This window comes from Acromyrmex echinatior, chromosome 11, assembly GCF_024713525.1.
Source record: "Acromyrmex echinatior isolate Ae372 chromosome 11, ASM2471352v2, whole genome shotgun sequence".
Lineage (NCBI taxonomy): Eukaryota > Metazoa > Arthropoda > Insecta > Hymenoptera > Formicidae > Acromyrmex > Acromyrmex echinatior.
This window is the reverse complement of record NC_141862.1, coordinates 11,280,099-11,297,917: the sequence shown is the minus strand read 5'-3', so window position 1 is coordinate 11,297,917 and position 17,819 is coordinate 11,280,099. Positions and strand designations below refer to the sequence as shown.

At 29.8% G+C, this 17,819-nt stretch overlaps 1 protein-coding gene across 3 annotated transcripts; it reads left to right on the top strand.

Annotated features, from left to right (window-relative positions):
- The first annotated feature begins 4,725 nt into the window (after window positions 1–4,725).
- On the top strand, window positions 4,726–13,464 carry yellow-b (L-dopachrome tautomerase yellow-b). 3 transcript variants are annotated; one of them, XM_087411343.1, is made up of 7 exons: window positions 4,727–4,986; window positions 6,003–6,088; window positions 8,929–9,215; window positions 9,857–10,269; window positions 10,574–10,751; window positions 11,213–11,424; window positions 12,596–13,464. In XM_087411343.1, exons 3-7 carry the CDS (start codon window positions 8,933–8,935, stop codon window positions 12,938–12,940), a joined length of 1,431 nt encoding a protein of 476 aa, XP_087267469.1. In that variant the 5' UTR covers window positions 4,727–4,986; window positions 6,003–6,088; window positions 8,929–8,932; the 3' UTR covers window positions 12,941–13,464. The 3 variants fall into 3 exon arrangements, with proteins under 3 accessions (XP_087267470.1, XP_087267469.1, XP_011051457.2); XM_087411344.1 differs by lacking the exon at window positions 6,003–6,088 and having other exon boundaries at window positions 4,726–4,986; window positions 8,898–9,215; XM_011053155.2 differs by lacking the exon at window positions 6,003–6,088 and having other exon boundaries at window positions 4,732–4,986.
- The last annotated feature ends 4,355 nt before the right edge of the window (window positions 13,465–17,819 follow it).

Sequence of the window (17,819 nt, the reverse complement as noted above, 5' to 3'; positions counted from 1 at the left end):
TGATTGAAGTGAAAATATTAGGAGGAATCAGGCTGCGACTTCGAGCGTGACAGCGCTCGTCTATTTTATTTCAGCTACATGATCCTTGACCATAAGAGAATGTTTCACTATGTTAGCATAACAAGCGATATCTAATCGAATTAAATCTCGTATTAAATAAATTCAATTGAACAAATAAAATTATATTTACAATAAAAAATTTAATTCGATAAAAAGATTGATATTTATTGGATTTAGCTTGTGATTGAAGAACAACTGAATCAAACTCGTTATTAATTTAATTTGCAAGTAAGAGAACCGAATTAAGTCGCATAAGACTTGTAATTATGTGAATTGAATTGGATTGAACAACAGTAACGGATTTATTATCTTCAACTGTAATTAAATCAAACCTGCGTAGTTCGCGCGGAACTCTTACGGGGCTCAGGGAAAAAGATCGCTCTGATAACTTGATATAACTTGAGAAGATAATCTCTCCTGCGAAAGTGGTTCACTGGTAACTTTCTATGAGACAGTGGTTTCTCATCGCTTTCGCGTTCATTTCCCTTCTTTCTCGTTGGAAAATTAATTTCTGCGATTGCGAAAATTTATAGGATGATTTTCATTTCCACTATCTGTTTGACTAGCAGAAATCTTATTGAGACAATGTATGTCATGTTACTCTGCGTAAAAAAAAACTTACAAGTTGCATTATAATCACAAAGAAATCCGCGCAGAAAAGTGTATAAGAATATAAACAAGAATAAAGACGTGTCCAACGCTCAGATGATTGCAGATACGAATTGATACAACGATTAAATTATTCTATAATTTTTTTTTTCCGTTAGAATTGATAATTGAAGCCGTCTCACTTTCAAACCGTCTGAAGATCGCGTCTTACATAATGTGTATTGTTAGTGAAGCGTTAATACGAGACGGTTTGCGAGTAAACTATTGATGATGCGACGATGTTTAGCTGCAGGTAAGATTATGCAACAACGTTCGGCCATAGGCGAAAGCGAGTAGCGGACACTCCTGCGAATGCCGATGGCATAGTTCGAAAGTCAAATGCCATGCTGCCTTTTTTGCAAATCAATAAGGTGCTTCGCCAGGTAAACCTGTATATCGATCTGCCGGCGTAGATGCATCTAGGCCGACGAATTTTCCTTTGTTCCACAAAACAAAGTGCTCGATCGCATGTCGTTGGGTATACGGTGTAATTGGTGACCCCTCTCCTGCGGTTAAAAGAACATCCGTTTCAGAACGCCCCATGTATTGTAATATCGCTGAGGTCGACGTTCGCGATAGCACGACCGCATAATGTATCACGACCGTGAATGAAGTGTAAGTACGAACAAAGTTATATTTTTCATTCATTCGCCATCATTTACTCGTATCGTAAATCGATAAACGATAAACGTGTAAGTGTAAATAAATAAAATAAAAAATAGTCAACCTTATAACTTCATCATCGCGATGTGTTTCATGAGAGTTCATGCTCTTTCCAGGTTTCCTAAGATTACTCTTCAAATTCTTTGGAGTGGAATTTCACTTTAAGAAGTGAAATTTTTAAATCGAACTGATTTGACGATTTTCGCTTTTGATATAAAATTATTATCGTTACTTCTTTAGTTGTAATTGATTATTACACTCAGACAAAAAAAACATAGTGACAATAACTGTAAAAATGATTTTATATATATATAATTAATGTACACAATTAAATAAACTATTTTGTATAGTTATAAAATAATTTATTCAATCATATATATATAGACATTAATTATATATATAAAACTTATATATTGTTGTCACCTTTATATTTTTTTTTGATTGTCAATGTCTTCATGCGCGTTGTAGACGATCTGAATTTTATAGAATTATTTTCACAATTTATTTTCTTATATTACAGATTTCTTAACATTCCTTTTATTATATGATTAATTATTTCTTCTTTGACACAATTTTTATTTTGCTTTGTTTCATAATGTTTGTGATGTTATCCTTACAATGTTATCTTGATAAAGTGACACATAATTATAGCAATTTGAACAACACCGATACTGAGAATATTGATTGTATGATTGCCACGAGATGAAAGAGCTGCTTTTTCGCTGATTGAATATTTTGATTAATGTTTATCAACCTGAGGCGAACCAGTCGCCGGTCTAAAATGAATTTGATTTACAGTACGCCTTTATCAGGATTATTTAATCATTTAGAAGACAATTAGGCGCCGTATAAATATGCGGGCACATTTTCCGAGTGTTGTTGATAAGTACGCTCAACTTTTAAAAGCTCTCAGGTTAATCAAAGGCTGAAACTGACGTATCTTAAATGATACAAAAACGAGGAACAATTAGAAAATTTTGATTAAAAATAAAACTTCAAAAATTAAAGAAATTAAGGTTCTTAATCATTACTCTTAATACTTATCATTAATGTAATAACAAAATTGGCAGGAAAAAGAATGAAGCGAAAAAAAGAGTAGACGATTTTCGAATGAGAATGAATTCAGGTGAATAGGTAAACCGATCGATCACTGGTGAACGGCAAGACAAAGCTAATCGACAGTGCCGAACATTGTTTTAATCCGCAATCATTGTTTGCGCCCCGTGCAAGAAGAATAAAATTAAAACCGATAAAATGAAAATTTTCTGGTGCAGAAGTCATCCGATCGATATCGCTAATTATTAAAAAATTTTCTAGATTAATGTAATGAATATAATATAACGAGATAATTAATAAGCAAGTAATTTTAAATACATTTTTTTATGATTCAGGGATATATTTAGACTAGAAATTTATTTAGAATTCACGGATAAACTTATTTAAGAGCTAAACTATTCAGAAAACAAGTTAATTGAGTCATACACAATGCTGACATTCGCAATCATCAAGAATCAACCAAGGACAAGCAATAAATTCGCTATTGAAACTGATTTCTGATGCTATTGTTAAAACACTTTTGTTTTGAATACCAAATTGATCTTTCCTATTACAATGCGGGTTTAAAGGTTTCATGTACGAGAGAGGACAGTTGTACGGCACTGACAATCACGAAAGTGAAAGCCAGGTGTAATACACCGCCAATCGACCTCGAAAACGCGTAACACTCCCGCGAGAGTAGCAAGAGCTGGAGAGATATTGCGCGATGTTGAAAAGGCTAGAAAAATGCTCAGGCAAGCCACAAGACAGATCCTCGTTCCCCGTCTCTCGTGCGCTTTACATTGAGATGCAAATAACGCGCTAATCTCACGACGACGATGTTTTCTTCATTGCGCTCTTGGATAATCTGTGGACTCGCTCACCCGGATGAGAAGATGACGGGCATTGTGATTCGCAACAGGAGAATTTCCTGAATCGCATCCGCGCGTTCTCCAGTCTGTCTTATGTCTTATTTTTGTTTATTATTTACTATTTTATTCACTTAGCATTTACTGACAATTTTGTCTTTTTATTCAATAGCAAATAAATCTAGTAGCTGATGGAAGAGGAAGTATAAGCGACTGGTTTTGATTGAGATTAATTTATTATAATTACACAATAATTAGTTTACAATAATATTAGGTGTTGGAATTAATTCGTAGCGTTTTTTAATGAAAGAATGTTATTTATTTCACATGAGCATTAAAAAATACATTAATGAAAGTACTTCCCATCACTTGTAAAACGCTACGAATTAATTCCAACACCTAATATAATTATAGATAATAACAGTTGCATATAGTCTACGAAAGATGAATTTTTCACTATTTTTTAAGTTTTTGTTGAAATAATTATTTATCATTGAAAAATTAGATGATAATATATACATTATGTGTATATACATATAGTTATCTGTATATACGTCACGATTTCTAAATCCACATCATGATTCATCTATGTACTTCGACGTAGTTGTCATAAATAGGGTACCATTAATACGTCTCATATGATTTATAAATATATATTTATTATTTTACTAATTTAAGGTCAATCTAAAAATTGCTAATATTAGCACAAAAAAATTATGAATGCTTCATTATCCCTACAGTATTTTTTGTTATTTATTTGAAATACGTAATATATTTTGTATGTGTGTGTGTTGTATGTATATCTTTTATATCATCAATCATATATATAATTTTAACAAATGGAATACCATTAATATAACTAATGTTGTTTACAAAAGCATCTATTATTTTTCTGACGTAAGTACATTCGAAAAATTCCTAAAGGCATCTTCGGACGATATAGTTAATGTATACATCAATTCGGCACACATTAGCTAAATATTCAACATGGATTATGTTACGTACATGATATTTGTGTTCAGGTTGATATACGTTGGTCATATCGTTTGGAGGCGTCTTAATTTTAACGACGAAAAAAATATTTAAGAAAAATGTTTTAATCTTTGAAAAAAAAAGAGACCATTCATACTTCGTCACTTTTTGATGAATTTTTTTTTCCAAAACCGAGGAGATAATATTATCTAGCATGTCTTAGGTGTAATCGAAGATAGTTCCATATTACATATGCATCTCATTATCCTTCTACAGACTTTTTGCGATCGTTCTCGCTTGCTATCCTCGCGCGTTAATTGGATCAATGAAATTCCCAGAGGTGACCCTAAGATACTTCAAGGAGTCCCTCGCGTCAATTGACAATCACGTCATCTGCGGATTATCGATCGAGATTTCTTCACAATCACTCCTTGTCCTCGCTCATTAACTCGATTGATAGACTCGGCCCTCTTCTTTTCCCGCACGTTCTTTGTCATAGCGGAACGACGTGGCCGACAAGTTTGCCGACCGGATCTCCAACGGTACCGTACGGCTCATACCTCGGGAAAAACCGAGTGCGACACCGGTTAGATTCGTACCGCCACGCCGTCGAATTCACAGTTTGTCGCGTTTAACCGATGCGCGTGGTTCAACCTGTCTCTCGCGCCTCTCCGGTTCTCTCTCGCGGAGAAGCGATCGTTCGAAGTGTAGTGTTCACCTAGGATCGAACGGATTGAGTGTAAATAATAATTGATCTTTATTAATAATTTCTCCTTTTTACGCTTTTTTCTGTGCTACGTGAAAATTTCTTCCGAAGTATTGTATAATATAAAATTATGAGAAATTTTAAAAAATGTTTAAAATATAAAGTGGCTCAAGCACGTGTAAAATTACACGCAAAAGATTTGCTAAAGATATCCGAAGAGTGTATAAAAATGAATTTAAAAAAGGGTGTCTAAGGGTATTTAAATATGACATGATCAAAAATTATTTAAGGAATAAATTAAAAATATATAATTTTATGTAACACTGTTACATAAAATCAATAATTATGTACATCAAAACTTATATACATTGAATTAATCTTTACAATTTAATAATAATAATTGTGTAATTTTTAATTTTATTTGTAGATTTTGTCGCGTTAATGAAAAATTTTGAGAATATCTTTACTTTTCATTGTAACTCTACTATTTACTATTTTTTCAAATGTTTTAATTATTTATTTAAAAATGATTAAACTCCCCCTAATTATTTGATTGACTTTCGACTTTCGAATTTCGTAAAATTCTTCTCTTTGTGTTTAACTTCAAACTGTCGTGCCGATCGGCTCTGTTTCCGTCGAGGAATGAAACAAGTTTGATTAGCATATTTAATTAGCAATAAAATGGTTGCGGGGGCAGAATGTAGTTCTGCATGATGGTCGTCCAAAATCGCGCGAAAATATATTTACCGAGTAAAAGTAAAATGTAAGACCCAGCAATTCCTCCGTGACAACTCGTGTGACTTGACAGAAAACTGTTTCGTCGTGAATACTTTGCCCTACAAGGCTATGCCATTAGTTCGTCGTCGTACTTTCTATTCGAGGCACAAATCTTGTAATTTGAAGCGAAATTCAAGTGCAAAACCGCATTTCGATACGTGTTTTTTTCTACTGCGGTAGTTTGCGATAACCAAAAAAAGCGCGATTGTGTTAAAAAATCCTTGCATAGCGCGAATGATTGTAATAGTAATTGAATTAATATCAATTGATAGGGAGAAGGCGACAGAGTAATGTTGGAGGTGTTTAATTTATTATTAGCAGTGCAGCAATAAACGATAAATATTGAATGAATAATTGCGTAAGTTATGAATATTTATTTTATAATAAATATTGAATATAAATTGTGTAATAGTTAGTAAATATTTATTTTATAATAATTTATAATAATTAAATATTTATTAAAACTTATATAATAATGTTTAAATAATAAACACAGATCTATATGCAACGATAGCGATATTATATAAAAGAAACAAGGTTTAATGACGCGAGAATTTTTTATACATATGTTGTCGATCAGATACATTTAGTATTAAGAAATATATCCGATTGAATAAATAGTTGAATGAATTTAGATGGAACGCGGAGATATAATACCTGTGTAAATTATATAGTGTTATTGCGTACAAATGTTGCGTATGTAGGTAACTCTCTGGGTATGAAATAACATACATATATCGGGTATGAGAGCGCGGTTGCTGTATCATTCAGCGAGTCGAATGTAAAGCGGTCGAAAAATCGATTGCTTTCTATTTTTCCGTTAACCGTGTTACACTCGCTTGTTAAACATAGAAAATCTGTCGCGGTGAATTCAGCCGCATTTCGCGGTGTTCCACTAAAATGAAATTGTTCTCTTCTCGAAGAGAAAGAATGGATTTTCATGGGACACGGATAACATTGTCATGATTAAAATCTACCATTTTGTCGCGCAAGTATATTTTTTACGAATACTTATTTCACGAATACTTCTTTTGTATGTAAATTTATTATTAGATTGAACAATTTAAGAGCAGATAAATAGTTTTTACGAACACACTTATTTCATAAATACATCTGTTATAGATTTATATTATTAGATTAAATATTTTAAAGCAAATAAATAGTTCAAATTGCATTATTTCAATTTGTAAATTTTTTTTAATTACGTAATAAACATTTAGGATATCAGCCATATAAATTTTGATTTTAATAATTAAACTAATTCTTGTTTTTATTATTAATCGCAATTCTTAATTTTAATTTTAGTTATAAATATCAATCTTTATGTTTATCTTTATGTTTGATCTTGGTCTTTAATTTTAGCTTCTAGTAATCGTAAATTCTTCAATGATGTTGAATCATAATAATACACTTGAATAAATCACAGTATATAACGTTACTTTAAATTACAAATGACGTCCTATGAGAAATCCGCTACAAGATCAGCAATGACCTTCAACAATTCTTCAGCAATCACTCCATGATGGCAAATATACGATAATAGCGAAGTCTTAATTCTTTGAATGTAAATAGCATTAATATTGTACTTTTAAATTAATTATTCTTACATTTTTTCTTTTTTGTATAATATCACAAAAGAAATATTGCTAACGAGTTTATACGTACAATATTCTTTCTAATTATTACATATATATATATTAAAAAAATAAAGTTCTCCTTTAATTAAATGATCAAGGTACAAACAGTTTTTTAATTAAAAATTTCAATCTATATCATAAATGAAATTTTTAGAATAATCAGGCAAGATAGATTGATTAATTATTTAGTGTTAGATTCATTTAATATTATTTAATATTTATAATATTAATTATTGCAATTAATTATTTAATAATATGTAAATAATTGAAAAACAATCATTAATGTGTTTTGTGAAAAAAATTTGATTCTGAATTTACTTCAGTTTACTTTACTTTCGATTTCTCTTATAATTAAAATCTGAAGTTTTCTGATATCTCATAATATTAAAAAATCTAATGAAAGAATTTGAGAAAAAACAATCATTAAAGAATTATCTAAAATAAATTTCTTTAACAATGCTTCATGCATAATATGTTTTTTTGTGTACATTTATCATTTACTTTAAAATTTAAGTACTTCCCAGTTCTAAGCACTGACTTAAGTATCGTTTGTTTTATATGATCCGTTACGTCATTGAAATCATAAAAGAGTCGAGATATTTGTTAAACGTACATGAATTCTTCTTGTTAGAATAAAATAAGATATTTCTGCTAAAAATCAAATATTGTTACGTAAAAACTTATGTAAATAATAGAACAAAATATAAATTTAAGTTTTAATATTATAAATTTGAAAGTTAAATGTTAAATAAATAAATTGAACAAATAATTAACTTGTGATTAATAAATTAAATAAAAAATAATTTATTGTGACATAAAAAATTCAAATATAATAAATATAAAGTGACAAAATACATATATATATATTTTTTAAAACATGATGATATTTTATCTTTAGTACATCTAATTGGCAAATTAAAAAATGTCTTAACGTTTATATTACATATTATTAAAATACATTAAAACTATTTAAATTTTTTTAGCAAACTTATTTATATCTTAAGCATTTATTTTGTGTAAGAAACGATCAAGAAGAGACATTACATTTGCGTTCGCCATTATTGAGTATTTATCATCTATCATTTATTGTTGCCTTGCGACATCTTTCACGAGGGCGTTGATAGAAAGACCTCATTTCCGTGACTTAACAATTAGTCATGCGTGTGTATTAATTAACGAGTCTCAGTAACTATGTACCGCGAAGGCCGGCGGCTTTCAAGGAGAAACCAGATTGCAATTGCAATTTATCTCCTTCATAAATTTGATCCTTATTTTTAAATCAATTTTATCTACACCTTTACAACAAAAATAATAACTAAATATAAATATTAATAATAACGCAGCAATGTATAAAATCTAAAAGCTCACGAGCCTAATCCCAAATTAATATTAAATTCGTTAAATACTATTCATATCTTATAAATTTAATTTAAAAATATTATTTTACATTTAATGTTAAAATGTCAAATTTAATTTCAATTAAAGAAACTTTAAACAAACTGAAAATATTAATTTCTTAAGAAAAAATAGCGAGGTAAATCGCTTATAATATTCTTATCAGAATAATGACAATGCGGTGCCGGGCGTCGTCGATCGTCGTCACAATCGCGCTTCTGGTCGTCTTGCTGGACGGTACAATCGCCATTAACGATAAGCTACGGGTAGCCTACCAATGGAAGCAAATCGATTATGAATGGCCGAGCAATGATATTAAGAGGCTCTTCCCAGATTACAAGCAGGAGGACAATCTGCCCTTAGGTTTGGAGGTGGCCGGCGATCGGCTATTCATCACAGTACCTAGATGGAGACAAGGGGTTGCTGCAAGTCTCAATTATATTAAACTTAACGGTAATTATCTTGTATTCTTAAAATTACAATTACTTACTTGGAAAAAGCTCGAGAAGTAGCATAATAATTGCTCGTCTGACAAGACATTTACAATGTATTTTATAATTTAGACAAATATATTCGAGAGATATTCATCAGCAATTTCAATTATATATCTTAATTATATTTACATCAATAATATTCTTTCCATATAAAACAGATTTAAACATTCCTTATTACTTCTTTTCAATTTTCTGATGTTTGTTAACTTTACATTTCAAATTTACTATACGATTATATTATTTGGATCAATATGATTAAAAAACTCTAAAGAATAAAGAATAAATCAGTTTCATAGAAAAAAAAATCTGTTATCAAATACCAGAGAAAAAAATTTTTCCTTGGTAGAAAATAAAATATTAATAAGAAAATAAATTATATTTTGGATCAAAAAAATAGATCAGGATAGAGCAAGGTTAAATTATCATCAGCAAGGTTAAATTATTTTCTCGTACTACAATTGCTGATTAATTATCGAAAATAATTTTGAAGAATTTCAAGAAGGACTGTTTCAATCGAGTAGAAAAACAAACAGAACTTTGTCAATGAGTCTCTCTTTTCCTTTGGGGGTTGGCATCGTCGATATAGAGCTTGGCTTTCAGACACGAACGATTCACCACCTCTAATTCCGTATCCCTCTTGGGAGGCCCATCAGTATGGCGCCGCCGGCGTGCCAGAGATCGTTTCGACGTTTCGCGTGCGTGCCGATCGTTGCAACCGGCTCTGGGTCCTGGACACAGGATTGACGGACATCCTGGGTAGCCCTGAGCAGCAAGCGCCGCCAGCGTTGATCGTCTACGACCTGATGACTGATCGCGTGTTGCGCAAATACGTGATACCGTCCGACCAAAGGACCACTGATTCCCTGTTCGCCAACATCGCTGTTGAGGATTACTCATGTGAGGACTCGTACGGTTATCTGGGCGACCTCGGCGGTCCGGGTCTCGTTGTCTATTCCTGGAGCCTCCGCAAATCTTGGCTTGTCAAGCACCACTCTTTCCACCCAGATCCGATGGTAATCCGGTGTGATTTAGAATATACGTGTTTATCTTTTGATTATATTTTCCTTCAATATATCTCGATTTTGACATGCTGTCTGGGTGATATCAAAATTTGAGAATCAAAGTTATACCATTTCATAGTAACCAGTCATTTTAATAATCTTCAATTATACTAATAGCAATAAATTTAATAATTTTACATATAATTGATTAATTAAGAATTACTCTTTGATATACAATAAGATAAAATTTTTAATATGTCGCGATATACGCTAGACCGTTTGAGCGAAATTTTACAGCTCATGCTGTCTTTCTCAGGGCGGAGAATTTAAAGTGTCAGGAATATCGTTCCAATGGAATGATGGTTTGTTTGGGATGGCTCTCGCACCGACTGATGACGGCTACAGCATCATGTACTATCATCCACTATCCAGTGGCATGGAATTCTCCGTTAGTACAAGATTATTACGCGATGCACAACGTACCAGTGCTGCGGGTACGTTTAAAAAAAATATATCATGTGCTTGTGAAAGAGGCATAATAAACCATTAATCATTTGACTGCCGAACAAGTCCTTATTTTATTTCGCGTGCATTGATCTTTCGCATGATTTAAAGAACTTTGGAAATTGCTCAACATGTTCTTATATTACATATGCAACAAAAATATTGCAAAAACAAGCAACAATCCGCTGAAATTTAATTAATTCTTATAGGGAATTTTGAAATTAACTTCATTATTTAAATAAGTAACTAAAAGAGATCATTAATTGCTAATTATTTGAGAATCATTTCAATCTTTTAACAAAGAGTAAGTCAATTTAAAGAACTTCAAAGACTTCTGTTTAAAAAAAACGTATAGTTTAGAATTTCACAAGGTCTTCCAAGGAAATGTTTTCCGACGTTTCATGTGAGATGTTTGTAGAAACGTTAAGATCATTTCATATGTTTGTCCTAGAAACGTCTCATGAATTCCAAACGCTGGGGTCGCGCGGACCTAATGGCCAGAGCAGTGTCAGCTTCCTAGACCCGAAGACCGGAGTTCTTTTTTACGCGCTGACGAATCTAAATACAATCGCCTGTTGGAGACCGCAAAATAAATTTTCCGTACAGCAACAGGGTTACGTTTATCAGGATAACATCACCATGGTTTTCCCCAACGATCTTAAGGTAATCACGAATCTATTGAAACCTTAATACTTAATTATCAATAATAATTTATTAGTATTGCAGCAATTAAAATTACTTTTACATACCACAAGCTTCAATAAATTCTCATCACATCACATATCATGAGTTGCTAAATCAGTTGCGGTAGGAAAATTTTAAGTTTTAATTAACGTGAAATAGTTCCGATTAGTTTTAAAAAGAAAACAGAAAAATATGACCTATAATTATAACTGGAAATAATTGCCATTTTATTTTTGAAAAATGTGATTAGTTATTTCAACAATAGTTCGGTAAAATGCAATTCTCATCCTCCTCGTACGTGTTTTTCATTATTTGTGAAATTACGAATAAAATATCTTTGATGTATGTATTTTCTCTATTTCTTTATTGTATTAAAGGCGGCAAGAAGGACCATTTTATTTTATTGAAATAACTTAGTAGATATTTATTTGCAACATAACTACTTCTACAAGTTTATTAATTATAGAGTGATAATAATTATAGATAGAAGTTCTTCAGATATACATAAGGTAATTTACAAAAAAACTAAAGAGGGAAAAAAGTTACAGTTATGGAATAGACGAGGGATACAGAATATTACTAACTAATACATAACTTTACGCGTCGAATACATTTCACTATCAAATTCAATTGTATCATTTGAAAAGCACATTCAAGGCCTCCAAGTTAGATTGAAGTTACAAAATTTTAAGTAAATTACAGTGGCTGCCAAAAGTTTTCAATCAACATATAATTTCACAATAATTTTTGTCTATCTGTTTTTTAGCTTATAAGTTAATAAAATTCTTATTATAATCAACATAATATTTTAAATACTAGAATATATTATTTACTTTTATATTAGATTTTTATTTGTAAAGATTCTTTGTCTAAACAATACAATATATTACAATTATTCATCGGCTGGAAACTTTTGTTCTAAAACTATATATCTACAGATAAATTTCGTGACATTTTATAACCCTCCTTCTCATCTATTTCCATAACTGCTTACTTTTCTTTGTTAATTTTATTATTTATTATCATATTATTTATTATCATATGTTTATTATTTATTGTTATCATATTGTTATTTATTATTATCATATTGTTATATTATTATTATGTCATAATTTTTCTTATATTTTTATATTATATTTATATTCGATAGATCGATCGGAATGGCAACTTGTGGATTCTCTCCGACAGATTGCCCATCTTCATGTACTCACAATTGGACCTACGTGATTATAACTTTAGGATACTTACGGGATCAAGCGAGCAACTCATTATGGGCACAGTTTGCGATTCAACATACACCACGACGACGATATACAATCACAGAGATCACATGGATCACATGGATCACATGGATCACATGGATCACATCAATCGTATTGATCACAAAGATCACACGATGAGTTTGACGCCTAGAATCGGGAATTTTGCCAGTTTCATGAAGATAGAAATCGCGACAGTATTGTTAATAACATGCCTCAGTAAAGCTCTCATTTGAGGAACAGCAAAAATTTGGATTGAAAAATAAAAATAGTATAATAGAATTAAAGATAAAATACGAATAAAATTAAAAGCAAATGTAGATAGAAGTAGAAAGGGAGAGTGGATAAGGGAGAAAAAGAAAAATATGGAGTATTAATTTTTTTATATTAACATTATTTGCTTGAAAAAATGATTTCTGTAATTTAAAATAATCTTCAATGAATAAAGTATTGATGGAACGAAATTTGATCGATAATATAGAATTATCTTTTGTTATATATAAAAATATGAAAAAAATGATAAATATTTATTTAATCATTATAAAATTAGAGTTATTAATAATTCTATTGTTGGAAACTTATTTATTATCTCATATAATTGCTTTACTTGAGCCAATTTTGTAAAAGAAATAGCGTATTAGTAATTATTGTAATTATAATCCTACATAATTATAATATTTTTACTTTACTATTATAAATATATATGTATTTTTAAAGGAGTGTGGATTGCAGTAAAAAGAAAAATACGTTGACAAAAAAATTGGTACAAATTATTTAGATAGCAATTTAATGAATAACCAATCGATAATAATTGCGTAATTGGATTGCACATCTCCATGTATAGTACAAGCGCTTTTTGAATAGATGTTCATTTCTTCGTTTATTTATATCTCGAGGAAACATTTCTCTTTTTTGTCGAATATATTATTGTTATCTTAAGTTAAAATTGCCATGTTTACATGTCAAATGTAATAGAATATATATATATATATATATAAAAAGAAATATTTTCAATTAAAAGCAATGATTTTTTATTTTTTCATTTTTAACAAAATACAGAATAATTTCTGATTTTACATCTACCTATATATGTCACACTTTGTCAAATTTTTATTACTAAACACCATGATATATTTTATTCTTTCCATCGTTGAATTCTCTTTTATACTAATTGTAAAAATTATAATATCTTTGTATACTTTATTTTATCACATGGTTTATACTACTTTATCATATATTATACTATGTTTATTTTATTCTGATTTTTGCAAGATCTCTGTACAGTTCATCACGTGCATATCGGATAACGACAAGAACTCGTATTGCACAACTTAGAAACAATTTTCTAACGATTGTCAGAAACGCGTTAAAATCGTAAAATTTTATTACACAAAGTACGACACAAAGATAAATCCCTGCTGTGCAAAGACATCTGCAAGAGTCTTGAGAATTTTTTCCGTGGAAGATCGGCCGATAACGTGCCGAGCATGATGATCGAAATAAATAGCGCAAAGTCATCGCACGCATATTTACGCACCTGGCGCATGGTCGTCGACCTGCTACACCTGTATACGCGGTACTTCGTACTTGAATAAATCGTGTAAGAGTGAGTCACAATGCACATCATCTTCCGTAATGCTCATTGTTAGTTGGCAATCTCACAATTTCAGCAGTAGAAAACAATTTCTTAAGAAGACTCGTATCTTCGTACTCTTTTGGAGATGATACTGTGTTTCAGTGCAAATGATAATTTTATTAAAAATTAAATATTATTCAATTACAGAATTATTTTTTTCACACGTGAATATATATTATAGTACAATATTAAATTGTCATAATATTATGCAATAATTGATTGTTACATAATTATCATATTTGATTAAGTTAAAATATTAAATTATTTCATTTAATTATATTTAATTACAGATTATGTAAAACAATCTGTAATTAAATATAATTAAATTATTGTTAATTAAATATTATTAGAAATCTCCTTCTTTTTTGTTAACAATAATTATGCGAAATTATTTTTTATTTATTTATTATTTTTTATTAATTGTATTGATTATGTATAGTAAAATGTCTTTGCTTAAATAAAATTTTAATTACAAATTTATTTGCCAATATTGTATATTAAAAATTAATATCAAACTAATGTATTTGATTATATTTTTGCAAGAGAAAGTTTTGCAAAATCAATATACAATCAGTATACTCTTACAAAACACACACTTTCAAAAAACATCTTTATCCTTACAATGTCTCTCCAATAAAGTGCTAAGGTCAAATCGATAATATAATTAATATTACATAATATCCTAGATAGCAAAATATCAACAGACTAGTAGCAGATTTGATCAGAAGATGTTAGCAGACTAATCACAACTGATGTCGCATTTTGCTCCTGTTCTGCCGACAGAAACTGTTAACATTCTATGTAAACAGACTATAGGCAGTAGAAATCAAACAGAATCTGCTGACAGAATCTGATAGCAGAAACCGAGCAAGTCTGCTGATATAACTTGACAGCAGATTGGCAGCAAAAACCGAGCAAGATCTGTCATTTTCATTTAAATGATCTGATTTTTTATAAAAAATTTTACGTACATATATATATAAATATACGTAATTATATATTTATATATTAGGTGTTGGAATTAATTCGTAGCGTTTTTTAATGAAAGAATGTTATTTATTTCACATGAGCATTAAAAAATACATTAATGAAAGTACTTCCCATCACTTGTAAAACGCTACGAATTAATTCCAACACCTAATATATTGGTGTGAAACAATTAATACAATTTTATTGCTAAAATATTATTGATTAGCTTCCAATCACATTCCAAAAAAAAGAAAAAAAAACATATGAAAAAATTATAAAATAGAAAGTCAAAAAAATTTGAAGATTCAGAAAGCACACTCCGAAAGAACTTGAAAATCTCTAAGAGATTTGCCTATTTGATTTACATATACCAATTCTTACAGAATTCCTGGACGTTTTCCTTCTTACGAGAAGCAAGTCCATCTCGTGCCGAGGCCGTACAAAATGGCAGATATTCCAATATAGAACCAATATTCAGCGATTTTTAATAATAAATATCTTGTTAACTCGTTCATTGCAAAAATTGCAAAATGGTAGAGGGCTTTTCGATTCAGTTTAGTTATATTTATACAAAATCGGTTGTCAAAAACTTACGGGATACTCGTTATATAATTGGTTAAATGAATCCGTATCTGAAAATACTTTATTAAAGAATTATGAAGAATAAATAAGTAAATAACAAAACTTATTCTTATACTTAAATTAATAAAATAAACGTCAGTTGTTATCCCATTTCTAAATTATCTTTATTTATTTGTAATATTACAAAATTGTAAGATTAATAAATAATCGAGATCAGAAATTATGTAATAAGAAATTATGTAATAATCTATGAGAATAGTTTCGTTAGCAAATCACTGAACTGCAATTAAGTGAAATTTATCGATAAAATTAGATTAAATAAAAAAAAATCTTATTTTTGATCAAATCGAATCTTGGTGCTTAATAATATTCATATGCAAAACAAATATGTTTTTCAGTTCTATAAGCTGATTTCATTTATCAGACTTGCAACGTAATCATGAACTGAAGCTAGATATCACATCATAAATTGACTGAAAATAAGATTATTTCTCTTTTTTTATTAATTCATTGATCTTTTATAATTTTTTAATCTTTGAATATAATTTTATAATATTCTAATAGCATTTTTGGATATGGTTTTATATAAACTTTTTAAATTTATTCAACTTCTTTAATAGATATATTAATTTAATCTTTTTTTGGATATCCTATGTATAAATAACACAACATGTCAAATACGTGTACAATATACATCAATTTGCGTAATTCATTTCCTAAATAACGTTTTGCCGGCATTTTGCTGAAAATTTGCTTAAAATATTGCAAGCAATTTGCCAACAAGATGAGTCTTCATTTGATGCAGTATTGCAATCAAAGGAATACACAAACTGTAGTAGAGTAACTTTACAGTAACTTTATGGTAACAATTGTGATGATAAAAGTATTTGATTATGACAATATTTTGTCAAAGGTGAAACAATTTTGCTTATTATCAAAAGTACAAATGTTAATTTGGTAAAATTATGGCAACACGCAAGCAAAATTTTATTTAGCAAATGTTTTTGCCATTATCATAGCAATATTACGACAACATTAGCAAATAAATTACACTGCTTTGCTTTTGCACGAAATGTTATCTGAATTATACATTAATTACAAAAAACGTCGCTGCATATTTATTAGCGTAAAAATATATGATATAAGCAGAAGAAATCGATTATTTTCAAATATCCTTGCAAATATTCCACTAACACTAATATTATTTTTAATTCTATTAATAATTGAATTAATACTCTTTTTTTTTTCTAAATCATTCACTGTATGCAAAATAAGAATATAATACAGCTAAAAATACATCACATAAATAACAAGACTTTATAAGGCTTCAGAAAAAATTATATAATCATCTTGACCTAAGATTTATTTTTATCATATAAGCAGGTAAGATTGGAAATAAATTATGCAAAAAAATATTGTTCTGTATAATTTTCTTAATCGTGTTTTTTTTTATTCTAAACATATTGCTCTTTTATTTTACATTACTTTTCCTCTTCTATTTTATATATTACTCATGTTTATTTTTTTGCAAAATAAAAATAATGCGGAGAGAGAGGGAGCAGGGAGGAGGGAGGGGAGAGGGAGAGAGAGAGAGAGAGAGAGAGAGAGAGAGAGAGATTGCGTTATTAAGCGCTCTGGGACAAGTCCACTTAAGCGTCATGTTTATTATTTCAAATAAAAGTTGAATAGAGAAGTAATAGATAAAGAGAGTCATCGATATTAAACGCGTTCCAAACGAACTAGCCTGCTCGCCGAGCGATTGATTGGTTGGATCTACAAGTAACAACCAATCAAGTTCATTAGCTCGACAAACAGACTAACTAGTTTGTCGACTTAAAAATAATATTAAAAATAATATTAATATAGCCATAAAAGCGCTCATTAATATAGCCATAAGAGCGTTTTTTCAAAGTTCACAATTTTCAATA

Bases quoted from the DNA above. Each gene is read 5' to 3' on its own strand.
- yellow-b (XM_087411344.1), top strand. From the start codon at position 8,933: ATGACAATGCGGTGCCGGGCGTCGTCGATCGTCGTCACAATCGCGCTT. The intron at 10,270-10,573 runs GTAATCCGGTGT...TGTCTTTCTCAG, and splicing joins CTTTCCACCCAGATCCGATG to GGCGGAGAATTTAAAGTGTC. The intron at 10,752-11,212 runs GTACGTTTAAAA...TGTTTGTCCTAG, and splicing joins ACAACGTACCAGTGCTGCGG to AAACGTCTCATGAATTCCAA.